The sequence below is a fragment of the Hippichthys cyanospilos genome, chromosome 14 (assembly GCF_059441005.1).
Source record: "Hippichthys cyanospilos isolate Australia breed blue-spotted pipefish chromosome 14, RoL_Hcya_1.0, whole genome shotgun sequence".
In the NCBI taxonomy this organism is placed as follows: Eukaryota; Metazoa; Chordata; class Actinopteri; order Syngnathiformes; family Syngnathidae; genus Hippichthys; species Hippichthys cyanospilos.
This window is the reverse complement of record NC_142382.1, coordinates 17145188-17173003: the sequence shown is the minus strand read 5'-3', so window position 1 is coordinate 17173003 and position 27816 is coordinate 17145188. Positions and strand designations below refer to the sequence as shown.

General features: G+C 38.6%; 1 protein-coding gene across 4 annotated transcripts in view; it reads left to right on the top strand.

The window, feature by feature from the left end:
• Positions 1-27816, top strand: part of ralgapa1 (Ral GTPase activating protein catalytic subunit alpha 1) — an 80803-nt gene that overhangs the window by 11923 nt on the left and 41064 nt on the right. For 2 of the 4 annotated variants that reach the window (XM_088432852.1, XM_088432851.1), the window contains exons 8-34: positions 313-451; positions 526-734; positions 1670-1993; positions 2118-2288; positions 3673-3744; positions 3851-3999; positions 4204-4327; positions 4437-4583; positions 4692-4782; positions 6998-7162; positions 9608-9754; positions 13559-15376; positions 18868-18992; positions 19118-19352; positions 19949-20116; positions 20215-20385; positions 20490-20683; positions 20761-20859; positions 21219-21374; positions 21510-21638; positions 21995-22120; positions 22899-22957; positions 23127-23235; positions 24778-24888; positions 24982-25050; positions 25148-25285; positions 25374-25557. In XM_088432852.1, the coding sequence (XP_088288978.1) occupies positions 313-451; positions 526-734; positions 1670-1993; positions 2118-2288; positions 3673-3744; positions 3851-3999; positions 4204-4327; positions 4437-4583; positions 4692-4782; positions 6998-7162; positions 9608-9754; positions 13559-15376; positions 18868-18992; positions 19118-19352; positions 19949-20116; positions 20215-20385; positions 20490-20683; positions 20761-20859; positions 21219-21374; positions 21510-21638; positions 21995-22120; positions 22899-22957; positions 23127-23235; positions 24778-24888; positions 24982-25050; positions 25148-25285; positions 25374-25557 (5629 nt within the window). The remainder of the gene's footprint in view (positions 1-312; positions 452-525; positions 735-1669; positions 1994-2117; positions 2289-3672; positions 3745-3850; positions 4000-4203; positions 4328-4436; positions 4584-4691; positions 4783-6997; positions 7163-9607; positions 9755-13558; positions 15377-18867; positions 18993-19117; positions 19353-19948; positions 20117-20214; positions 20386-20489; positions 20684-20760; positions 20860-21218; positions 21375-21509; positions 21639-21994; positions 22121-22898; positions 22958-23126; positions 23236-24777; positions 24889-24981; positions 25051-25147; positions 25286-25373; positions 25558-27816) is intronic. The other 2 variants (XM_088432854.1, XM_088432855.1) reach the window with 2 other exon arrangements.

The window sequence follows — 27816 nt, the reverse complement described above, 5'->3', positions numbered from 1 at the left end:
CCCCAAAAAGTCGTACTAGACCTTTAAATTGAGCCTCTCAGCCTTCACATGTAATCTCCAGATATTGCATTTTCTAGTTACTAAACTTTATTTGTGGTTACCAGGTGTGACAATCAAAATAAAAAAAGACTAATGTCAAGCTTTACTAATATTTAATTTAGTTGGCGTCCCTAACTGACTCTTTGCATTTCCTATGTATCATGCTCTCCATTGTGACACCAGCACCCCGCTAAACAAAGGAACTACTCACCACTTGACTCTTTTTTTGCTGTTGTACTAAACAAGCTTGTTTTGTGTTTGTCTTTCGACCAGGCCAAGTCTCTCGAGTGGCGTTGTAAAGAGAATCATGAACGCGGCTTTAGCTTCCTCTTTGGTCACTTCAGGAAATTTTACCTTCCTCACATCTTTCCCAACTTTGCTTTGGAAACTAGTCTCTACAACCCCATACTAGGTCAGTACATTTAAGTAATGCTTTATACAGGTGCATGTAACGTCCATTGGATAAGCCCATCCTTTTTCTTTCAGAGGTTCCTCCAATGCGTCCCAAGCCCTATTACAGTGTTGTGCGCAAAGAGCAGGATGGTGGCGAAATTCAATATTGCACCAAGGAAAGTTTCCTTCAGGCTCGAGTCATCTTCATCCGCTGGCTGGTTTCATTTTGGTTGGAGCCACGACCCAGCACACACACACAGATTCCAGGGACAGAAGGTGAAAACATCCCCAAGAACATACAGGTAATACACATCATATGGCTGGTCCTGGAAAGTTTAAATGGTCGACAAGACATAATTTTTCTTGGATCAATAAAGGATACCAATACAATACGATACAATACAATAAAATATACTAACATGGATACCCAGGGCTTTCTTCTTTATTAAAATATTCATTTGTATTGTAAACTACAGTAGACATTAACATTCTTTTGTGAGTTGTGTGTGCAACTGCATGTCTGTGTATGTGGGTATGTGTGCATTTGTAATGTTGGTTGTTTCTTTCATGTGTAGTAAACGTGTTTTTTTTTGTTTGTGAGGGAGGGTATTTTGTTTGTTTGAAATTCAAATGGGCCATTAATTTTGGTCTAAATATTGTTGATAAAAATAGAGAGAATTTGACAATGTAGGAGTCATTACTCAAATTTAAATCAATTATTATAACCATAAGCCAAAACGCTCACAACAAAACCAACCAAAAGCTCATAACAAGCTAAGTGTAGTTCTGAAATGAGCAATGGAGGCTGTTCGGCACGATTTTTTTCATTTGTTTTCTGGCCCCACTAACCCCATTCACTCCTGAGAGTAGTGAGACCTGTGGCCCACGTCTACAATCTCTGAGCAGCCCTTGTAGCCTGAATGGAAACTTAAACTAAATGGAAAACCTAAAGTATAATTGATGTGCCTGTGTGTCGGTAGTGCAAGATAACAAGAGCAATTATTTTAAACAGTTTTGATACAGGCTATATTGTGAGGTTACATGCCAGCAAATGCATGTTTTGTCAATCTGAAATTAGAATTGGGCCCTTGGGCCTGCAGGGTAAATCCATCTTTAGTAGGAGTACTTATTGTTATGCTGTAGAAACAAACTTAGAAAACTTTATAGTAAACAAAAACTCATAAAAATACAAGATTTCAGGGAGCTATTAAAAAAGACACTTTGATTTCATCCACAGCGAGCAGCAGCCGGGCTTGCAGCTCGCTCCGCTGGCAGCTCAGATGATGGCAGCGTCACTGGTTTGCGGCCTGACAACCATCTTGAAGCAAGCGGGAGTATATCTGGTTCAGGGGGAGGCAGCATGGGCCTCGGCGGGAGCTCTGGCCCATTGGGGGAATCCGAACAATGCCACTCCAACACGTCTACCTTAACAGAGCGGGAGCCTAGCTCCTCCTCACTGTGCTCTATGGATGAAGAGCAGCTGACGGACATGGAGGTGGTGAGGAGAGTCCTGACTAGCTCTAGAACAAGCATCAACTTCATCACTGAGATTTTCAGACAGGTGAATAAACCATTTTATCATCAGTTGAGATGATGGCCTCTGCCACTATGTCTCATAAAAGTTGCAAAGAGCTTGCATTATTATTACATATGAATTGTTGACATTTCTCTCGTTACATCTGCAGGCATTTCTCCTTCCAATGTGTGAAGCTGCAGCAATGCGGAAAGTAGTCCGTGTTTACCAGGAGTGGATCTCCATGGAGGACAAGCCTGTATTTATGAAGGAGCCAGAGGAGGGTCCCTATCCCATAGCAGCAGCCTGTAGTATGGACACTGGCTCAGAGAAGGATGATGAGGTGACAATTCAGATAAAATCAACAAAAACTGCAATTCCTTGTGTACTGAGTCTTTCAACTGGTTGATTTTCCATTATATACATGTTGCATAATACAGTTTAGCATACAATATGTATTAAGAAACTAAAATTAGGACCCGGCATATAGTTTTCTTAAGGCCATGCTGAGTTTTTAGCAGAAAAGAAATACAGAATAAAGTTAAAAAAATGACAATAAATTTTAAATACAACATGTAATTCTCCCAACGCATTTCAATAGGTGTCAATTATATGCAGATTTTCACTTTTCACAGGACCGCTTGGTGCCTATTACCAATGGATGGCAGGTGTCAACAGTAAATATTGTTTTTAAAAACAACTTTTCGGTTCACCTAATACATTGCATCATGCCATTCATCAAATTGAAAGGACATTAATTTGTTTTTTCTTTTATCAATTGCTGAATGGGTGTCATGTTTATGCTTAATTTATGTTGCACTTTGTGTTTTATGATGATGTATTCATTCAAACAAACTGACTTTAGGTTCTCAGTAATACAGTACTTAAAGTAAAAAGTTAAAATGATTAGCAAACATCTGCCATTTGGCAGATGATTTTTGACCAATTTGTAAAGGCCCATAATCGTCGAATAATCAGTTGGGCCCCATTCAAAATACCGTACACAAAATGTAAACAATCTACACTGTTTCTGTACAAGTTCAATAACTTGTTGGTTGATTGGTCCTGCTCGCTCCCCATTCTCTCAGCATGACTGTGAAGAGACCCATCCTTAATCCCGGACGAGTTATTTTCTTGTTTTTATCATAAGTGGCACTGTAAGGTGTTTTCAAAAGTATTCTCAATAGACATTTGATCCTTCGCTGATTTTAACCTTTTCAAGTCAATCAACTAGCATGTGTGTAGCAAGGGTTGTATCAGAGAGGTTTGGTCATATTGATTGTATTTCTTTAGGAGTATAAGACATGTTTCAAGTAAAGTTAAAAAGTAAAATGTCTTTCAACAGTTTTAACTGCCTTTGCTTCATATTCAACTGTGTTTACTGATTGAAGCTGGCGATTCTTTATATATTGGTCTTGGACTTTTGAAAAAAATTTAATTGAATAACTGTGGTTTATAAGGGTGCATTATTCAGCAATCATTCTTATTTAATTCTCAAACAAATGGCTCCAATATCAAAATTTAGTTCCAAAAATCTTCTCCACCGTTAGAAAAACATTGTATATATTTTACATTATTAGGCAACATTTGCTTGACAAAGCAAAAATAGAATTTACATACATACATTTTAGGGTATCATACTGTTTGTTTGTTTTTTTCTACACTACTGTATAAGGTATCTTCCAGTGTATTAATTTAACTTGCCTGAATATGTTTTCTCTCCTAAGGGGATAAATAAAATGATTGATAGTGAATTGTTGGAATATAGCGTTCATGCAGGAGTTCAAACGACACTGCAGGTATGGAACTCTTTCAAACATACATATACTGATCACAAGTCCGATTATCCTTTTAAAACTCTTCTTGGTGGCGCTATAGAAGATTAAAAATGTGCCTTCTCTTTAGGTATTTATTACCCATTCCTCCAACGTTTTTTTAATGGAGCCAGCCAACGATATCAAGTTCCTTTTAGAGGAGCATGTCGACATGTGCAAGCGAGTCTTAAACATCTACCGTAGCCTTGTCATGCATGAGACCATGGACCAAAAAACTTGGTAAGGACAAAAGATGGACACATTATGTCTTCACTCGCAAATGGCAAATGATTATACATTCAACTATGTATAATCATAATATATTTAACATTCCTTTATTCCTTTTTTTGTGAGAATATGTGACTAAAAGTGTATCCGTTACATCTACTTGTTCGGCTGTTTCAAACATTATCAATGGCTGAATGGATTAACTTGTATTTGTAGGGAGCAGATTTTACTTGTCCTTTTGAGAGTGACAGAGTCAGTGATGAAGAGACCTCCATCCATCATGCCCCAGGGCAAGAAGAGCAACACATTGTCGGGAAGGCTGGCTGGCCCTATCTTTCAGGTACAAGCTGGAGACCAGCAGGCGGGACCGACTAGAGCTGTCTGTCACATAAATGACATACAAATAACAGACTTCTTTCAATTGATATTTTGCCATTCTGTCTGTACAGACGTTGATTGTAGCCTGGATTAAGGGGAACTTAAACGTCTATATCAGCAGGGAGCTCTGGGATGACCTCCTCTCAGTCCTCTCTTCTCTAACTTGCTGGGAGGAGCTGGTAACAGAGTGGTCCCTCACGATGGAGACTCTTACAAAGGTAAAAGAATCAACTTATTTCCCTTGTCTCAATCATTCAACACGTGGGGTTTATTATTTTTCGAACTTTTAGCCACACTCCTCAAGTTTGTGTGTTATTGTTGCTTAGGTATTGGCCAGGAACCTGTACAGTGTTGATCTGAATGAACTGCCCCTGGACAAGCTCAGTGAGCAAAAACAGAAGAAACACAAAGGAAAAGGTTAGTCTAACTGAAGGACATTATTTCTAAGGACAGAGAGAACCAACATTTGAAAAATGGAAGACATTTTAATGCAACTGCATTTCACAAGAAATGTCATCGTCTACACATTTGTATGTTTTAGGTGCCAACTTATTCACAAAGCTGTCAAACTTGACTAAAACTGTTTACAGACAGTTTACAGATAATAATGTTAATATAACGTTTTAGGTACACTATTGACAAAATAAATACAGGTAGTATGTATGTTGCATTGTATAATTTGACACATTTGTATGTTTTAGGTGCCAAATTATTCACAAAGCTGTCAAACTTGACTAAAACTGTTTACAGACAGTTTACAGATAATAATGTTAATATAACGTTTTAGGTACTCTATTGACAAAATAAATCCAGGTAGTATGTATGGTGCATTGTATAATTTTGTATTTTATTTTACAGTAATCTCCCCTGAATATGTGGGGATCCTTTCCATGAATAAATAGTAAGACCGCGAGTAATTAACGCCCCCAAAAAGTTTATAAATGCTTATGGGTGCCACATGATGTCGCCAAATCGCTGCTTTTATATAAGCCTGGGCTTTGGCTGGTTTAATACGAACTTGGTCCCTCATTTCTATGTATGTAGTGCCTTTTCACCAAGATGCCATAAAATGCCACCAAAACACTACATTTATATGAGCTAGCGCTTTATCGGGATGCTCTCATCTGGTGTTTCAGAAGGAGCAGAATAGCAATGAATGGTCACATTATCAAGCAAGAAACAAAATATAATGCCCCCTCCCTCCACACATACATACCCGGGGTGTGCCAAAAAAATAGATTTTCATCAGAATCGCAGGGACAACACATGTATGTATTATGTTTGTTCAATTGTTAAGGTGATATTTGAAAGCTAAAGTGACACATGATGTTAGTTTAAGGTAATTGCTGTTGAATTGTCTGCTAATTTAAGTTTCTCTTTTACACTAGCTGTGAAGGTGTGTTGTCGAAGAACATGGCTTATGCGAGTTATCCTTTTCATTTTTAGTTTCACTCTACTTTTGTTGATGCAAAGATGTGCATTCAAAGCTATTTTCCCCTATTGCGGGTTGTAATTACATTATTGTCGCGACAAATATTTCTGCCGTCTTCATACTAAATAGACCAACAAAAGTTTTGTTTTCGCTTTCCCTCACACCTCACAAACGCTCGCGCTTGTGCATGTGAAATAAATGAGCTAACCACAAAAAATATTCATACAGAACAGAAAGCAAATTGTCAACACAACACAAAACCTCAGCATGATCATAAAACAATGTTTGCAAGCTCCAAATTAATTCAAAAACACATCATGTAAATGAACGAAAAGATTGTCTCTACTGAACAAAATAATGTTACAGTTGTGACTTACAATACTCCCCATATGCTCAGAGATGAACTAAGTGGCACACATTTTATGCTCTCCCCATACTATCAATTTAGCTGCTCACTTGAAAACGTTCATTTCCATATCCTATTTGTCATAAATTAACTTAGAAATATCAATATTTTTCATTTGGGCAACAGTTTTTCACATAATATTTTGGTACGGCAATTTCCTATTAAATGACAATGTATCTTCTACTTTTTTAAAAATTTTTGTTTATAGGTATGTTAAAAAAAATAACTGTTGTCCACATGCTATTTTGTGTAAAAAGGCATGCTCCTTACAAATCAAAACTTAATAAATGTAAAAAGCAAATGAATACACTGTTTCCTTTTTGTTATTCTGTCTTGCAAAGATGACCCACATATGTGATGATTCTTTGCACTTCTATAGATTAAAGCAGAAATATTTTTTAATTCATTGAATCGAATTGTTTTGAATCAAAAATCGTTTTGAATCGAAAATCTTTCGAAATCGAAACTCGATTCTCAATTGAATCGAAGACCCCAAAATCGGAATCGAATCAAATCGTGAGACAGCCAGATTCCCACCCCAAATGCATACGTACACACACACTACACACACATAAAGAATATTGGCAACTAGTTGTGTTTGTGAGCAACAAATTGCAAATAGGCAGAAAAACACCGTAGTGCACGATACATTAGGGCCCAATCGATTAATCGTCCGACTGAATAAATCAGTCGATTATGACTTTTATTATGTATTTTATGTTAACTGCAACATCCTGAGTTTGTTCTTCCAGATGTACTTATTGTGTACTTACAGTATTTTCACAATCTTTCAGGTATAGGTTCAGAAGGACAGCGGCAGATAGTGGATCGTTCCTTTTCTAAAGGTTGGAGCAGAGACCAACCAGCTCAAGCAGCTGCCATGAGACAACGCAGTGCCACTACAGCTGGTTCCCCAGGCATCGAAAAGGCCCGCAGCATTGTCCGCCAGAAGACCGTCGGTGAGTTTTGCCTCATGGATGAATATCCTCATTCTACTTTCGGGCTTGTCATATTCATTGCAGATACGCACACCCATGCTGACGCATGAACATTTTATTGAACTGAACAATAATACATTTCTCATTCAAGCACTAACTCTTTGGAATTGGACAAAAAAGATTAGCCTATTGAAGAAAGCTACTGTATAATCATAAGACATTCACAAATGTTCCATTCACAAACACGCAGCCAAGGATGTTCTTTTGTCTTTGAAAATATTGTCATCATGGGAGGAATTGTTATCGAGTTCCATTACGAACCGAAGTTATATCTTTGTTCAATTAGTTTTTTTTTCTAAAAGTTGCCATTGAACCTTGGCCTTGTTAATTACTTTCTTTTGACGTTAGTCCTTGTTATTTCTTGTACTAACTAGCTACTGGATGCATAATGCAACCACCGCCACTACTGTAGTTTATATTCTATGTGCGCCTTATGATCCGGTGCGCCGTACATATGGGAAAATAAATTAGGCCATTCACTGAAGGTGCACCTTCCAGTTTGGTCCCCCTTATAGTGCGGAAAATACGGTAAATATATTTGACATCACTTTTCTGAGCCTGTAATTTGGGGGTTGAGTAATATTTTCTTAAAGAAGTGTAAAAGTTACTCAAGTGTCCAAAAAAGGACAAGATTTTGTGGAAGAAATTTTCCATTTTTAGCCTGTGACAAGCACTGTATATTAGCACTGATACAGCGGCTCCCCTTCATTAACTGAAATACCAGTCAAATTAACTTCAGCTTCTTTTGGTTAAATATTTTTCATTTGTTTGTGAGAAGTGGCAGAGGATGAGTACAATAGTGCATGTCAGTGCATGGAATCCTCGTTGTAGCCCTCCAGAGTTCTTTCTGGAGCTCTCGGCTGGAGCCTGCAGGCGAGCAGCTGAATCCAATGGGCACCATAGGTGGGGAGATCCGCCAGAGTGGGCAGGCAAGCAGCCCCAGGCTATGTTAACCCTGTCCAGCCAGCCGACTTCTTGCACATGGCTTAGACACAGATTTCCAGAGTGAATATTGTCATGAAGTTATGGCATTGAAATTACATTCTAGGAAAAATATGTACTCACAACCAAGCAAGTATTGTGTTGGCATTAAAACAATTCTTTTTTTTGTCACTTGATTCACATGGCATCGAAGATGCACAATGAGGTTGTGAGCCTTGAATGGTTAGCTCCCAGTTGCTCTTCATTTGATAATGCGTACATTAATAATGCAACAAATTGCTTGCCTAGCCTGAAAGCATAGTACACTGTATCTGTAACAAACTAAAAAGACAAAAAATAGAAACATCTGTGAAAATGTTCTTGGAAAAGCCACTTCAACCTTTGTACAACACATAACACATTCAGGAGAAGCAGGCTTGTTGTGTGGGAAAAATGGTAGTTTTGGGGGAAAATTTCCCACCAATACAATTACATTATTTATCAGTATTTTCCTCACGTCTTAGATTTTGTCTTCTACTCAGAGAACCCATTGTCCAAATGGCTGACAGGTTTTAGTTTAAAAATATCCTCCAATTTTTAGACAGGCCAAAATGATGTCAAATCCAAGATGTCATGTCAAAATTGGTATCATTTCTAATGCTGACATTGGCCCATAGAACAAAACGAAACAAGTGCAGATCTAAGATGATTGATGAGAAAAGCAGTGTGGGCAATGGAAAATGTGATGTATGAAAGTGATTTATAGTTGTTGTTGTTGTTGGTTTTTTTTTCTGAATTAATTTGTCATGTGGTATTATAGACCTGTTGAAGTCCTCATACCCTGTTTTTCTTCTACAATGCTGGAGACCACTTGTCAGGTTACCAGTGTACAATATGCTGCAAACGATGCCCCCTTTATTTTGTTGCAAAATACAGTGTTTTTATTGTGAACTTTAGTATGTTTTGAAGTTCTATGTTGTTCATACAACACTCATGACAAAATTAGCCTGGTCGCTGGAGCTCTCAAAAATATATTGTTTAATTTACAAAACCAATTAATGATTAATGAGTCATTTTGTGTTGAAAGAAAGAGTGTTTTCTGAGATTTCCTATGAGAAAAGAGATGTGCTAACACCTTGCAAGTATATGTAACAGCATGTTCTATGTATTGAGCTTTTTTTTTTAAGATAACGTTGTACTGGGATTTTCAGAAGAGATGACAGCTGCCACCTGATTCTCACTATTTTTGCTTCAGAGTGAATCCAAGCTCACTCGCTCCTCACCTTCCCTTTCCCTTCACCTCACTTTCCACTCTTTTTTTTCTTTTCTATATCCTCCCAAACACTTCTACGTGTACTGTACATCCACTATACTCCATCTTACCTCACCACCACAACACTTCCACTTTCCTCATTTCTCTTCCAACTTCCTCACCCTCTTTCCCTTCTTTTGTTTTTCTTTCACCTGTTCTTCCAACTTCTTCAGCCCTGCGAAGCTGTTCTACAGGGGACTCTCTGCTGTCCTCAGCCTTTATCCGCAGTGCCAAGAGTGCTCCTGCTCTGGCTCCACCTCTTCCTGTCCTCCTCCACCACCACCACCCTTTTCTACCCCCCCTTGCCGACCAGCTGGCAGGTACACGTTATTTGCACGTCCTGTCTGCCTGGCTTCTGTCTGCTATGTGCCTGGAGTGTTCACACGTCTGTCCCAAGTGTATTCTTGTGTATTTCAGTTTCCCCTTTTGCATTTGTTAAGCAATGGACTGACTGCAATAGTGCATTTTCACCTGTTTGTGGTCTGATTCAGGGCTTTTAGACGGATCTTGGTGGTGGTATACAACCTGTCTGCTCACATGGATGCATGTTATCACATTCATTTTGTCTTGAGAGTTACTATTGGATCTTGCTGTTGTGGTTGATTTCCAGCGGGGCTTAAGTGTGAAATGCATTTAATGAGTAGTTTGACACTCGCTGTCATCAAGCATTATTAGTAAATACTTTACTTTTGACATTGGTAGTAATGGTTTGTACTTGAAGGTGCATGTGGCTGTGGATATGTGGTTGCTAAAATACATTCAAACAGCAACCCTATGTCAACTATTGGTGTGAGCAGCAGCCTTGCAAACCTGATAGCTGTAAACAACTCTAGCAACTCTGACATGCTGACATGTTAGGGTACTGGCACATCTGAATTTATTATTATTATTGCCTTAAATAGTGCTGTAAATCCTTCATGTAGAATTTTTTGCTAGACCTGATGTGCAAAGTTTAATTAATATTTGTGCATGCTTAGACTCTTATCTGTGGTGCCTTCTCAAGGGTTCTTTTTACCCCAAATGGTCTTTGGATTTTGCCTAGTTAGGAGGTTGCGATCAGGGATGTCAGCAATCTTTGTTTCCTTGTTTTGTTTTGTTTTTGTCTGTCTTGGGCTGTTACATGTCCCCCTACAACAGCACTCAATGAAATAAAAGGCTATGAATAGCTTTTTATCAGAAACATCTTTAACAGAAACTCCCTTAGATGATGGGATAAATTCTCTTGGAGGAGTTCTTTAGAATATTACCTTAATTTAAGTAGAATTAAACCTGTCCTGGCTCCTTGTTAGGTTTATCATATGTCTATAAAAGACTTATCGCCTTTGACTGATACATATACCTACATTCTTTGTTGATCTGAGTGAAACATACAACCGAGAATGTACCGTTAAAAATTTACTGGGGGCTATTCTGAGCCATTTATTTAAAAGCGCACAATAAATCTATCAAAATACTGTTTTTTTCTTTGTTTGTTTTTGTCCCAGACATGATGTGTGCAGAGTTTTGTGTGTTTTCATGCATGTTTAGACCTTCAAAATTTGTGTTGTTTTTGTGAACAGGGCGTTGCCATAGCAATAGCATTTCCTGAAAACTCTTTGTTTGTGGAATAACATCATAACGACCGAAGAATTCATCCGGGCAATTAGGAGGTAGATCAGGTTAGCCGGCCCAAATGACAATGTCACCGCATTACCGCTACGATGAAAAAAAGCGCAAAGATGTCTTCAGTGCGAGACTCCTGAAGTTCATGAAATTTTCAAAATTAGAATTTGCTTGTTCAATTTACAACAGCTTTTTTTACCACACCATCATAATTCGAAGCACCACTTTGGCCATGGCTTTTGCTGAAAATTCACCATAATAGGAGAAATAAACAAGCGCAACATCTTGAGGTTTTTCTGACAGAATTTCAGTTTAACCTGTTCAACGTGCCTGATTTAGCACATTTAAACGTAAAGGAAGCATTTATTGTTGTTGATTTCTAAATAGTAAATGATTTTTAGACTGAGATATGACAATTACCGTATTTTTCGGACTAGAAGCCGCAACTTTTTCATCATGATTTGAGCCCTGCAGCTTATAGTCAAGTGTGGCTTATCTGTTGTTTTTTATTATTTATTTTTTTGCTAGCCACCAGCAAGCAAATGTGTGTATCTGTTTGAGTTTTCAATTTATGGAACAACTATGAAATAGAACTGAAAAGATGTTAATTATTGGCTGTGCTCAAAATTTTGTTTTAAAAATATATTATTTAAAAAAACAACAACATATTTCTAAATTGAATAAGAGAATGTATACAGTTTTGAATAAATTTGTGACGTGTAAATTTTATATACAGTACTCAATATATATGATTTTATTTATGATTGTATATATGAATTTTGTGTGATATCTTTTTATGTTCACTAAAATAATCTATCGAACAAAAGTATTGATTTCGATTATGAACTGCTATTTAACTAACAGTATTCTGTTAGTGTTGAAAAAATCCATCCATTTCTTATAAATATGTTGGGACTAAACATGCAGGCAAGTTCAGTCTATAAAAGAGAGGATGTTGCTGTTGGCAGACAATTCCCCAAAAATTAAATAACAAAAAAAAAAATTATAAACTTCCATGTACTATCTTTTTGCGTAAATATCTCTGTGGCTTATAGTCCAGTGCGGCTTATCCATGACAAAAATCATTTTTCTGCTCATATTTTGCTGCTGCGGCTTATAGTCCGGAAAATACGGTATATATACGTGACCTTTGGGATTTTTATTTGGAGCATGTATAGAGGAGTAATCAAGCATTTCCTCTTTTGTGGTGAATAAATCTGTAAATGTGCAAATGTGCAAAAATGTTATCAAAATTGTACAATCAAGTATTGTCAAGTAAGTCACTTTCTGTTCCCGTACATTTTTGGTATGCAGTGTAACTCTTAGCGACATTTTTGTCTCAGGATGATACAAGTGCCCACCAATTTTTGTAGCTATGGGTCAAACATAGTGATAGGGCTCTATTAAAATTTTGCGGGCCGCTACGACCCTATTTTTGTAATTGTATTTCATAACTTTGATCTGTATTTTATTTTATTAATTTTTTTAATGCTTGGGCCCTCAAAAATTTGATTTATTATGAAGAATTGAAATAACGATTATCATACCTAATTAATATTGGTACAGTAGGGAGTAGGGACAGTAGGGACCTCTCTGTGGTCGCTGCTTGGGCTCTAATTAGATGGATACAAATAGATGCATTTGCAGTTGTATATTGAAATTCAAATTGCAACAGAATTCAAGCCTTACAATAGCTTGTAATGCCCCAGTCTTGGGGAACCTGATACATAGCATTTTTGTGTGCTCCCCGTCTTCTTACCACTAAAAAAGGCCAGTGACACTAGGAAGTCAAATTCAAACAAAAAGTTTTGAAAAAGTTTATATTTCCTTCAGAGGAAGACAGGTCCCAACATAACAAACAAAAATATCTTAACTAAATTAATCTTGCTAGTCAAAATAACAAGGAAACAAATGGCAATTCACTATTCTACTTAGCTAACTCAAAAACAGGAGAATAAGGGTTAAACAAAAATAGCATCTCCCTCCTACTTCCTGCTCCACTATTTACAAATTTTTACAATATGTACAAAATCCAACTTATCGGGACACTACTTCACTCAACTAACACATGGTCTCTGAAAAACTGGCATTTTCTGGCGGTGGGATGCCTGGAGAGAGAGCTTGACTGCTGTCAGTCTGCTTAAATAAGCCAGCAATGAGATGATTCAACCAATGAGGGGACCCCACCTGTTTTCAACTGACTAGTTCAAAAAGGCACAGCCACACGAACTAAGAAAAGAACACAGCAGAACACCACTCAAAAAAACAACAAATGACCCACAGGGTCATAACAAGCTACTGTGCGGATGTATATTTTCAAACATTTACTACACGAATACTACACAAAAACAAAAGCGGTTCTAGTAGTAATAGCACTCGTCAATCCCATGGTTTCTGTGTGTTGTTTTCATTGGTGTATTTTTTTTTTTAAAGGTTTTAGAGGTATGTGTCTCTGTTATACATGTATATTTCTGAATGTAGTAATAGTCACACTAATATATAATTTTCTGCCCATTTGCCAGACCTCGAGGACCCGCCAATCACGCTGACATCCCGTCCATCTCGGATGCGCCACTCATCCCAAAGCGATGAGACTCCTCCAACATCTTGTTCTGAGGTGTTCCAGGGAGGTGCTTGTGAGGCGGATAACGTGCCCCCTTCATCACTAGCAAGGAGCAGCAGTGCCTCTGACATCATGGAGCCTTTTATCGCCGAACGGGTCAAAGGTGAAGACCCACCCGTGGATCCCAGTACTATTCCAAACGCCTGTCACCCCTCTGATACTACCCTACTTGCAACCAATAGCGAAGCAGCTCAAACACTCCCATGTCCTTTCCACTCCTCCTGTTCTACCCCCTTTTCACTCCCCAATGATGTTTCCTCAACCTCAGAAGGACTAAATGACGTGAGTGAGTATGACCATATTGGCTGTCAAAGCCGAGGTTTAAGTTCTGATTGGGTAAGTGACTGGGATTCTGCATTTACATTTTCTGCCGTTAAGGAGATTGATTTAGAGGAGAATGAAGTACCCGTTGTACCAAATGAGGATGATTTATTCTCCTCAATTAAGGACTATCTCACTCACAAAGCAGCTGAGAGAAGCGAGGCAGCTAGATTGGCACCAAGTCTTGCATTAGAAAATGGGATTCGAACTTCCGTACCAGTGAAAACTAATATGACGCTTAGGGAAACAGAATTCATACGAGAAGCGGAAAATATGGTTGGCAGACAGATTTCTGAGGAAGATAGCCAGGTAAGTAATTCAGTTCGACACAGTAGTGTTGACTCAGCAGAGGATATTGAGGCAGAACAGCGTAGCATCTACGAGTGTCTTGAAATGCAGTGCCAGTGGCCCTCACTTGCTCCCAAAGGGAGCATAGATGGACACAATGATGCGAAAGGCAAAGGGGAAGTATGTGGAGGACACGCGACAGAAGGAGCAAATTGGGAAGGAAAAGGTGATAATTGGAGGGAAATGAGAGGAGACAAAAGTAATGATAAAGACACAGCCACAAGCAAAAAACCCTTTTTAACGAGACCAGGCCCTAGCACAGCAGAATCTACCAATGAAGCAATTCAAACGCCCCAAACCTTAGACTCAGCCAAGCCCAAGATTACTCGTAACGCCAAAAAGCATCACACCGGTGGTGTCCATGTTAGCTTCAGACCTTCTACTGAGTCAGTCCAGTTCCATAACCCCCTTGAGAATAAAGAAGCCCACTGGAAAGCCAGGCTGCGTCGCCTCAGCCACTTCCACACTCATAGCCACTCTGCTGGTGAGAGGCCAGGAGCTGGGACAGGAGCAGGGGTGAAGCAGGGCACAGGCAGTGCAGGTAAGTTTGCCTCTGTGGCTTCTATTGGTCACAAAGTGGGAGGCCATGAAAGACTGCCAGTAGATGTCACTAGAGCTCAAGGTACATCAGGTTTTGGAGCCCTGGAAAATCGGACTGGCACTGGAGCAGGGGACAAGGAGCATCCAGGGTCATGTGTGGGATCCAATCCAGTGCATGAGACTCATTTTGAGGCCTTACCAAGCAGTTCAGGTGCGTCATCAGGCATGCGAGGCCGATTGGGACGGTCTGCCCTGCGTTCTCGGGCTTCCCGCTCTCGCTCCCAGGAGCCCGGTAGCTCTGTCTCCCGACACCACCAAGGGGCTCTTCTTGGTGGGGTGTATAAGACCGTGGTTCATGCTTTGTCCACCAAACCCCGTCCTCGAGGTCAGGGGTCATCTCAAGGTTCATCGCCACAGCGGCAGGGGCGGGCTGCAATGGGCGATGCTTCACTAAGAGACCTCTACTCCCATGTCCTGGGCTACTTTGGACGAAAGTCTACCACGCCAGGTGAGGATCGCAGTGGACAAAGTGCTCATAACGGGCTCAACAACAGTCCACCAACACCAGTGGAAAAGACAGATACTCACAAAACACAAACATCAACAACCATTTTTTCTTTGTGGCTGTTTAACTGGTTTGTTATGGTGGAATGACTTTTGTTTTTGTTTTTTTTTTATGGCTGAAACTCATCATCTTGCTGCCGAACTGAAAGTGTTTCCTCTTGAACATGAGCCCCTCCTCCAGCCTGACACCTACTGAAGACCCCTCCCCATAACTTTCCACCTGTCGTCCTTTCAGAGAGGCACTCTCCTCCTCTTGCTGTCCTCCTTAGGGTTGTGGGAATTTGATGTCCTCCTTTCTTCCCCCGTCCTCCTCCCCTGCTCGCCATAAAATTGCATGTGACCTCATTGTGCCTACTTCACCTTCTTTCAAGACTGCCTCAGCACCACAGAAGGAAACAACAGTCCACCCCCCCCCAAAAAATGCATAGAACTCCACTTCCAATTTTGACATTTACATTTTTACAATATAGTTTGTTGCCAAAATATTATTTTAACAGGAAGGGTTAAATATATGCTTGAACAATAACTGCAATGATGATAAAAATAATGAGTAAAAAAACAAAATAAAATTCCCTCTTGAACCACTAAAATGCAGCATAAATATTAGTGACAATATATATATATATATATATATATATATATATTGTCACTAATATTTATGCGTGTGTGTGTGTGTGTGTATACACACACACATACAGTAGATATTTTATTAATTGTTAAGTACAGTTGAATCATTTGCACATTTTTATTGATTAGAATTTTAATAACTGTTCAATTTCTTTTTTTTTTTTTTTTGTTTTGTCAAGAAAATGTGTATTTGTGCGCAGTGACTCACTCAAGTCATCTGGTTCTTTGCTGATTTGTGCCAAACATAATTTTATGGTCATTTAGTTATCCATTTGTTCAGTGTCTCATGTGCATGATGCCACAGTGAGTTCTGATTCATGTACATAGTTGACATTTTTTTAATTTCTACTTAAATGGCTGTTTGTTTGGCTTGAGTTTGTTCAATTCTGTGGCTTCTGATGCCTGGTTCTATGAGCTCTTAAGATGCCTTTCTAGCCATAAGCATACAGTAATTGCACTAAACATTTGCATGACTAATACTATATTTGAATTTAGTTGGCTTCTATTAGAACAGGATATGGCTCACATATACACTCCTACGACAAAACGTATTGAAAGACAGTACTCATATTTCTGTCCATGAATACATGCTTGGGTGAATTTGGTGTGGAAAATTCCATACTTCAATCCCATCTAACACTTTGTGATGAACAACAGCATCAATAACCTGTGACCAAACAATTGGCCTTGATGAATGGCTTTGAAAAGTCCCACAATTTTCTTTCCTAATGGGGAGATGCTAGACTCTCCTTATTCTCAGAGGTATATCAACAATTTTGTCCATATGGTGTACTGTGTATGTAGGCTTAGAAAATAATAATAGAAAGAAGTCCATAGTGGCTTTATTCATTGACAAAATACTTAGCTCTCTGTTGCTCCCTTTGCCTCGATTTTCATAAACGTTGTGTTCTTTACAAGTCTTTATTTACTAGTACCCATACCACCTCAAGGAATATTGATGGTGAGATCATCTGATGATTCTTTAATACATCAGATAAAACTACTGTTTTGGAAAGTCATTGCTAAGTTTCCCGTTACATTCATTGCCTTCTATGGCTCATTCCATAAAAGAGCCTGATTGGAGAAAAAAAAAAATGCTTCTTGTGTGTGCCTGTACAGGGTGACTGGTTAGTTGTCAGTACTTGAGTTATGACTCGCGTTATCGTTGCCAGGCGTCTCAACTCCTGTTGGAGAAGAGACTAGTAACTTCACCTATTTTGTTTGTTTAAGCTGCGCTTCATCTGCTGAAAGGTTTTGGAATAGTTGTAAACATCATCGAAAGGCTCACAGAATTTATTTGTCTTGTTATTGTTTATAGTGTACATTAAGCTGCTGAGGATATCTGATTTCAATATATTTTACAAACAACCACATAATAAGGAGGCCAAATAAGAATGAACATGTGTTTTGCTGGTCGATTTTCTTTTTCGTAGGGAGGTGTCTTTTTGTAAAAAGTACTCTTTAAATGAGCGGTGAGAAATGTATGGCCAAGGGGCCATGACAGCTATGCTCCTTTCTTTAATGTGGCTCACAGCGTATTGCCGTTTCCATTACTAGGAGCATGGAATTTTTCTTGCCAGAGGAAACAATGATTTCTGAATGAGGGTTCCGTGAATTACAACAATGTGTAGTGGCTGTGATTGCTTAATGAGCACTCTTGAGCTTAGGACGCACATTGAGTTATTGAAGTGAAAACTGTTAGGTTTAACTTTTGTTTTTATTTTAGGCCGATGTTAGAGGTTTTATTTATTGTTAAAAGCTGTAGGGTTTAGGTTTAGGTTTTTTTTTAAATAGTTGTGGTGGGGTCATATAGATTTTGGAAGCTACTAAAGTGATTTTTTTTTGTATTTATGATTTTATTTTAATGTTGTTTTTTATCAAATGACAGGTTGAATTTTGGGGGTAGCGATAGAAGTGAAGACAAAAGCTTTTTCTCTGTCAATTTATCTCAAACCTAACTCTTTTTTATGGCTAATTGATATAGCTAATTAATACAGCATGTTTTTATACACTAAATGAAATGTTAAATTAGATGATTCATTTTTTTATACTTTTTAAAATGTTACTATTAGTCATTCTCCCTTTTTTTTAATAACAAACCAAATTTTAGGAATACATATTTTGACAATTTCTTAAGTCTGTGATTGGCCAAGATCATCTGTTTTAAACATCAAATATGGTCCTTAACCACTGACGTTTTGCCCGTTTGCACGTTTTGGGAATAAGAGGTGGATTAATAGGTTGGTAGTCATGGAGGTAGTCATGTTGTTAGTAATGTAGTCATTTGTATTTTGTTAGGACTACAATTGGTGGATGCTACTTGGCTTTGCTCTCAACCTTCTACTCATTGCATCTGATAGCAAAATCAAATTTATACAGACCTTTGGTATGCTGCCATTTTTTATAGCATCAGTAAACTTGCTTTTTGTGCATGGTGGTGTGTATTAACTGCATTGCTTCTCTAGTGGGTTTGCCTGCTGTGTTGTGGCTTTTTTTAACAATTGGTCATTCACTTACTTTAGGGCTTCTCCACCGTACATGTACATTAGCGTTACTCTTACAAGCTTTTGCTGTCTGAATATATTAAAATTTGTATTGGTGTTCAGTGTGCACTGTATGTCAGTGTAACAACAACATTTCTCCTCAACGCACCAGCTATGTTACTATGCTTTTGTTACCTTGATAATCGTTATTCGCCACATTATTATCTTAGTCATTTTTACAGTCTTAATGTTACCTGAACTGTATGTGTGTCAAATAACCATGTGTCCATGCTTGAGTAAGATTTCTATTTCTTTTTGTGTGTAGCCAACAAAGAAGAGGTGCCACAGAAAGCACGTCCAGTCTCCACTGATGTTGGAAACAGCAATCCTAATTTCTCTGATCTCATGGATGAGTTCATCCAGGAAAGACTTAGAGCTAAAGGAACAGTGGTTAGTTCCCAAAAATGCACACACAAATACCACATTCCTTTTTATGTGCAAGGTTTTAGTGCCTTTTAAAACACCCTAAAATGTATTGGCTTTAGTTGTCATTACTCTATCGTCTCTTTGTATAGGAGCGCCGTGGCAGCAGCCCAGGTAGTCTAGAAGTTCCACAGGATCTGCCGGAGCTACTAGAGGCTAGCCAGAGTCCTGGATCTCGACCCCCTGATGACCTCAGGCCTATTGATGATCCCGGGGTTCCTTCAGAGTGGACATCTCCTGCCAGTGCCAGTGGCTCAGATGTTGTCAGTTCGGACAGCCAATCTGACTCATTTAATGCTTTTCAATACCCTACCTGCAAGTTTGATAGTGAGTAAAATGTATTTTTTGCATACTTTTAACCTTTGTGTCAGTTATAAAGCCACCTTGTAACCTAGTTAAATTACTGCCTCAAAATGTCTGTACCTGCTGGTGATTCTAGGAATGTTGTTTGTATCCTATTATGTTAATGTGGAAATACATTTTGTAAATGATACAAAAAAACTACTAGAACCACAGCCTTTATTCTCCTGTGATCGACAAGGGCACTGACACTGTGTGAGTGTTGAATCCATCAAATCTGACAGGTCAAGCTCATCTTTGTGTTCATATTTTAGCTTGTTCATAAATCACATGCTAAACATGAATGGAGCAATGTCACAACCAAGGTCACAATAATATCCAATAGTTTTGACAGATTTACACACTGGAGTGTGGTCAAAGCATTTCCTTTTTGGGTTTCCAAATTTGCGCTGCTGTTGACTCAACATGATTTTCTCAAATTGTTGGTTTAATACATAAAATAAAAGACATTTTGACAAAATAATGCATACTACAACAATTAATCTTTAAAGTTAAATTTCTGCCCTGGACAAATTTTCCTGTTCTGAGGACATTACATGACATTCTGGTTTCCCTTTGTGTAGATTTTGCATTTAATTCCGAGCCCTGTGGTGGTGGAGATCGAGGAAGCTCATTGGACCAGGACAGCCTGGGAGGTGGTGTTGCCTGTGATGAACATGAAGTAGCAAGTCTTACGACACTTCATATTGACTCAGAGACTAGTAGCCTTAGCCACACAGTCACTGTCACTGGTTTGTATGATTCTTGTAAAAAAATAAATATACATAGATATATCTTGACTTGGTTTGTAAGTCTTAACTAGTGTGTGTTTGTGTTTTTTAATGTGAAGGTTCTGAGAGTGCATCACCCATGCATTCTCTCGGGGGCTCTCGTTCCCAGACACCTTCTCCTGCTACGTTAACAGCAGACCACATAGTTCACACACACACTCACTCACACACACACTTGCAACTGGATCAAAAACTCCACAACTCAGTGCTGCAGACCCCTGATGATCTTGGTAATTATACTAGCACACTCAATAGAAAATTTGTTAATTGTTTTTCTTCTTTTAGTTTTGACACAGTGTTAGTGATAATTGAGTCAATCTCTAATCAATTGCAGAAACCACTGAGTTCCCTGGTGAGGACTGTAGCGTTATGGCAGGTGGCTCCCTCACCGGATGGCATGCAGATGTTGCCACAGTAATGTGGCGGCGAATGTTAGGTATCTTGGGAGATGTCAATAGCATCAAAGATCCTGAGATCCATGCTCAGGTGTTTGACTACCTGTGTGAACTGTGGCAAAACCTTGCAAAGGTGTGGGAAAAGATGCTTAGGTCACATGACAACCTAAAATGACCGTACTTCTAATTCAGTTTGTAATTATTTTTCAGATCAGAGATAATTTGGGCATTTCTCATGACAACCAGTCATCTCCCCCACCTCCTGTTCTGATCCCACCTCTTAGAATCCTCACTCCTTGGCTCTTTAAGGTAAATAAAACTAAGAACTCGAAGTGGCTCTTAATATTCAATACAGTAACCAGTTTTATAGCTCTTTTAGTTTATCGAATCATATCACTCAAGAAATACAGTAGATGTTAGACATTGTAATATACAGTACTTGTGTACAGATGTTTCTGTTACCGTGATAATTGTTGTTCGCCATATAATTATCATAGTCCTTTTTACAGTCTTATGTTACCCGAACTGTATGTGTGTCAAATAACGTGTCCTTACTTTGGTACTATTTCTGTTTCTTTTTGTGTGTAGCCCATGTTTAGCCTGTGTGTAGTTCATGCCTGTACAAGAGTTACTTTCATTTACCCACATCTCTGTGCTTTTTCACCCAGGCCACCATGCTGACTGAGCGTTACAAGCAGGGAAAGCTTCATGCCTACAAGCTGATCTGCAGGATTATGAAGAGACGGCAAGACGTGTCCCCAAACACAGACTTTCTGACTCACTTCTACAACATCATGCACCAAGGACTGATGCACCAAGACCAGGCACCTCAACCATTTAGCCCTATTTGAAATTACCTTTTTAAATTGTTGCCCTATAAAAGCAGCAACATACAAGCACAAGTGGCAAGTATGCTGTGATGGCATATCTATGTGTGTAAAATGTATTTCTTCACTTAGGACATTGTGAACACCATCATCAAGCATTGCAGTCCTAGGTTCTTCAGTATTGGTCTACCGGGAGCCACCATGTTGATTCTCGACTTCATCATCGCAGCTTCTCGAGTCACCTCTTGCTCATCATTAAATGTAAGAAGACTGAAAACTCAATACAGGCTGACAAGATAGTTTTGCTCTCTATGTTTTAAGTATAGTAACAAGTTGCTTGCATTACACCTAACATCACACATACCTAAAGAGAAAACATTGCTCGCATCGATTTTCAGGAAGCCCAATAAAATAACGGCGTGTTTGTGGACTCTGTCATTGCATCATCAAGAGAGAAAGTCATTTTGTTTGATTGGTCAATAATCTTTAAGAATGACATACCAATGTAGCGACTGATAAATTACTGTAGAAGAAAAAGTCAATTATTTTACAAAGCAGATTTTTGTCCGACAGTGACGATATAATTGATGAACTATTTGTTTCGTCCTTAATTCAAGGCTCCCAGAGTAGAAGCCCAGATTCTTCTTGGATCCCTTGTGTGTTTCCCAAACTTTTATGGAGAGCTCCCTGCCCTTCACCCCACCACAGCTGATGTGGCACTTACAAAGTTCCCTGATGTTAAGGTAAATCAAAAGGTCATCAGTGACAGACTTTAGTAGTTAAAGTAGATTTTTCAGAATGCTTCAAGGGACTGTGTGTAAGATTTAGCAACATCTAGTGGTGAATAAAAAAAAAGACATTAAAACCCCTAATAATTTTCAAAAATATGCAAAAAATATGTTCTATCACGTTGTTATTATTTTTTTAAATATTGCATGTCTAATATTCTGTAATTACCGGTATATTACATTGGTTGCGTCTGCCGAACACGAGGATGACATGTTTTGTTTATGTACTATAAATACCCTAAGAAGAAATTCTCAAATGTAGCGTAGTGGTAGTAGGTTTGCAAAGTGTGGTCTCTCTGAGACACCATTGTATGCATGCTTTAAAAATAGTTGTATTTATCATCAAGTATGGCACTAAATTCTACACACTGTCATTTTAAGCAAAACTGAGCAGAAACTATAGCTTAATGACAAGACACGGTAAATTAGATCAGTGCAAACTCTCAGCAAAGTATGTCGTCTGTATACTGGTGTCACACTAATACATTAATGTCTCATCAGTCATTCTTGTGACAGTGAAAACAGCCAATGGGTGTAATGTCGTAAATGTTGTTATTGCTGTGTAAACAGAAAATTTCATTCATGGCAGCATCTCAGGCTTATTCAGTGCTTCCAGACTAGGCAGAAACGTTTTGAATCACTAAGCAGCCATTACTTCTGAGGGACAGCAAGTGTTTTTATATGCTATATTAATATGTCATAGTTCTATTTACATGTTTTTCTCATTTTTCAGGAGCACATTGTCAAAACTATACTGACCTCTGCGAGGGATGAACCTTCTGCTCCTGCTAGGTAGATACACGCACACAATTGTTTTCTAATGCGAATTGGGTTTTAGCAGGATCGAAAAGCTACAATAGAGTGTTGTGTGCAGTGGCGAGTTTCTAAACATATCAGAAATATTTAACAGAATTTCAAGAAACACTAATAAGTATTTTCTGGTTTAAATTTGATCTATTAGGTGTGTAGCTTTATGTTGTCTGGGGATTTGGCTGTCTGAGGAGCTGGCTCATGCGACTCAACATCCCCAAATTAATGATGCTCTTAACGTCATCTGTGTCACTCTAAAGGTCAGTCATCTTTTTTTTTTTAACCAACTTGAAATTTGATCAATAAAGTTTAAGCTCTCTCATAACAATACAGGATTTCAGGCCTACTTTTATATTTAAAATCCTAATCAACATAAGAATTGTCTATTTAGCTTTTAAAACACTTTAAAGACATGTGTATTTAAAAAAGAACATCTCTTTCATGAATGTATATATTATGCATGTTTGAGCTGTCAGACGATTCCAATTTTTAATCGTTATTAATAGCATGATTTCTAATGTGTATTTTATTTATTTTATTACTTTTTAGTAGTCTGTTTAAATAACATAAAAGTGGACAAATATATTTCCTATTACAAATATGGTTGTGTCGTTTCATTATTTATTTAAAACATTGCAGAATTGCATAAAGTTATTTGAAGGTTAAAAATATATTATACCTGTAAGAGTGAGTGTAACATGTCTTTAATATTCTGCAAAGACATTGCATTTGCTTGCTCAGGGCCGTGGTTCTTTTAATGATTGGTTACAGATCGAGTAATTGGATTTAAAGTGTGTAAATACGCTGGCATATTGTAATGTATGAAAATCAAAGTGAAGGTCATTGATTCGCACCAAAGCTCTGGCTGTACACCGAACAGCTGGGTTGCCTGTGGATTTAACATGGCAGGCTACATGGAGCCAAGGTATGATGAAAAATGTTGTTGGAAAAGATTTTTGGTGTTGGTTGGTGAACCTGCCTCAGCTGGTCTATAGAGACTAGGCCATCTGAGACTAGTCTGTTTCAGGTCACCAGTCTGGGAGGCCTGCGCATCAGAAAGCTGCTGTCCAAATTACACCCTGTCATCCACAGCCAAATGGGCTCAAACACACATGAACAAGCACTCACATACACACACATACTTTTTCCACCTTGGAATCCGTAGCTTGTGTATCGGCAGCCAATAGTCTTTTGGAGCCAGTGCTGCCGAACACACTTGCATTCACTTACTCCTGGGATCAAACCCTGGACTGTCAATATGTTTGGTCCTCCTTCAGATAGGAGGCCCATCCAGGGGGGATGCTTCAAGCGCTGTTACAAACACACGCTATCACACACACACGTACACGAACACCCACACACACGTTGTCTACGTTTTCCTTCCCAACATCAGCCAGTCAGCACAGCCCAGGGTGCTGTGACACGCACGTACTATCACACATAATCCCACGCACACACACACATGCACGCACAGACAAAGCTTGAGGGACTGTCATACTTCCACCATTGCCACTTGGTTTATTTTTCATCCGAGCGCATCCTTTGATCTGGAGGGATTTTTCTATTGTTAGTGATAATCTTGTTTCAAGGCTCTATGTAAATTTTCTCCCTTGTCACTAATAGAGGTTTTGCTTACATGATTTTGACTTCAGGAAAATTAACCTGAATAGTCTTCTTAATTTGTACCTTCCTCTCACTGCCTGACTTTGATTAATCATTTAAGCACAAATTGAGTATCAATCATATCCTAGTGGCCTAATACAAAGATTATTATGCTGACATGAGCCTATGTTTTCCCTCAGTACCCAAATAAGAATGTTGCACTAGTGGCATCAGATGTCCTCCACCTTTTGATCAGTTATGTGGATCACCTTCAGAAATTTCCCATTGATATGCCAAAAAAGATAGTAGAGGTGAGTGATTATTTCCATTGCAAATCTATAGATGTAATTTGTTACTCTCTGTATTGAATCCAACCTTTTTTTTAAATATATATTTCTCTCTAGATATTGATTGCTACCATAACACACTTGCTACCTACTACTGAGTCTTCGCTTCATGAGCTGGATAAGAGGGTACAACACACACACACACACAATGCACATGGTATACAATCATGTATAGGTTTTTATTTACTGTTTGAGAGCAACATTATGACCACATATTCTGCAGCTGGTTGTGTCCCTCCTGTTGTGTCTGTTGGACTGGGTGATGGCTCTCCCTCCAAAAACTCTTCTTCAACCTGTTCAAACGCGTGGCCCCCCTGACAAGGACCAGCCACCGAAGTCCTTGCTCAGCTGCATTTATAAGGTATGTTCTTGATGTTATGCATCCTCAAAATGACTCTACCAAAGTAAAAGATAATGCATGTTTTTTTTTTTATTATAATTCTGCACAGGTTTTGCATGGCTGTGTTTATGGAGCCCAGTCTTTCAGCAGTCCCAAGTATTACCCACTGCAGCTGTCAGATCTGTCAAGTTCAGACTATGATCCATTTTTGCCATTAGAGAGCCTTAGAGAACCGGAACCGCTGCATAGTCCAGAATCTGAGCGCTCCAGCAAACTCCAGCCTGTCACTGAAGGTATTTTATTGAGCTGTAGCTGTGTACCTTGTTTGTTTGTATCGTCATGTGGAGACTTAGGCTAGGTTCACTCTGCAGGGCCTAATGCTCAATTCCAATTTTTTTGTGAAATCCACAATTTTTTCGTGAGGTCCTTCATATTTCCAAATAAATGTGACTTGTATGTGACCTGTGTGTGAATGCCAAATGGCCCAAAACTGTCCTTCATGCGCAGAGGACACCGTGACGTCACACACAGAGGGCGTGCTTAATGTTCGTGTTTATGGAAGTACCACACTGGATAGCCGAAAGGCTGTCATACCGGAGCCACAATATTTCCAATCTGTTAGATTAATGGATAAATAGTATTTGCCATGGCATTTTTTGGCTTGATAGCAGCGTCCTCTTCACATGTTTGGTACAAGCAGCGAGCTCCCAGCAAGCGAGAGGAGACACACACACACAGAAAATTCATGTTGTTCTCCCTCCATCAGAATATTTTCAAACTTCTTTGTCTGGTCTTCTATTGTTGTTTTTTTTCCAAAATGCTTTTGCCTTTTTTAGCGCAGAACTGTGACTAAAGTTGCTTGTTTGTTACGTGCGAGTCAGATGAATGCAACCTGACGGTTCAGACTGAAGTCGCATGCCAAAATATCAGATATCTATCGGATTTAGTACCACTTACCCAAGTGGCCTGAGTCGTATTTGAAAAAAATCGATATGTGTTGTTCACTGCCATTAAAAGATCAGATACAGGTCAGATAATGGCAAACAAATTGAAATTGTGTCAGTTCAGGCTGAAGTGTAAACCGACCCTTACTGACTCTGGTCTCATAAATTAACAGTATTTTAAACACATTTTTTAATTGTGTTTTGCCCTGTTTTCCATGTGGAGACAGACTTTTATTTGAGCTGTTAAAAAAAAAAAACACATCCTTAAAAAACTCATTCTTTGTGTCTCAATCGGGAAAACTATATTTGAGCTGGTCCTCTTTAAATAATGTCACAATAATTTATTATTCAAATGATTTGTTTTATATAAAAGATTTGTGTGACACTGCTGGCGCGAGACCACAGTCAGAGAAGTGCAAGGATGCATTAGGTGTAAAAAGGACATTCATAGATCGCAAGATTAATGAAAAGGCAAGTAATTGGTCTGTCAAAACTGAAACACCAAGGAGGGGCGATATTGCCTTAATGCAACCAATGTACTTCTGGCACAGATTATGAGGAAAATATGAGGAATTATGAAATATGAGGAAATTTTGCAGGACTGTTAGCAGATTTTAGGTAAGCTGTACTCAGGAGCATTATTATGTAGACAAAAGAAGTCATATTTATCAATGCACGGAGGTTTTGACTGCATAACTCAGGTCTGATTGACTAAATTGCACATGTTTTGAGTAAATATAAAAAAAAAGATATAATAATGTGACTGCTTCAAGGCTACTATGTGGTTCACCTTTTTTTAAGTTATTTGAAGATTTAGTTTAATCGTGCCCTCCATATACAGTATGTATTTCTAACTGACTGATTGCAGTAAATTTGTTTCGTGCTTTGTTTCATTCAAATGACTGAAATGTCCACAGTCATATCAGAAATATGGATTACATTTAACCTGAAAGTTGTGACTCGCACAGCTTGGACAATTTGATCCACTGTCACCATGGCAATGTCAATTATGAAAGATTGAATGGGTGCATGTTGTGAACACCTTTGTGTGTCTGGGTAAAAGTGTACGGTCCCCTTCTGTGATTCACCAGGACAAAGCATCTGCCATGGTTAATGACTGCACCACCCAGCAAGATCATGCACCTACAGTTCTTTTGCTTCACTGCTAATATTTTGTTCTTTTTTCATTTTTTCCAACCATTTCTTGCATATGTTTGACTTTTATTTTGTTTTTGTTTTCCCATCCCTATTCTGGACCACATCTTCAGATAAGCTCAAGTGTGGCTAGTCCCTTGAAGTCCAATAACCATTTTCTCAATGGTTTATTATTATTTCATTTTATCTTAGGTCTTCCAAATTCAGTGAGTTAACGGGGCAGGTGCTATTTTAAACTTTCCACTGTTAACTCTAGCTATGTCTATTATTATATATCATCTTTGGCACAATAGCAATTCAATTTCTCATTAAATTTGAGTTAATTTGGTGGCAATGATTCTAACATGTAAGTAAGACGCCTGACCCCCTTACACTTTCACTGTGTGGCTGGCACACACACCCCTTTCATGACGTTGTCTCAGTGCAACCGCTAACTGCTAAGAAAATAGGGTG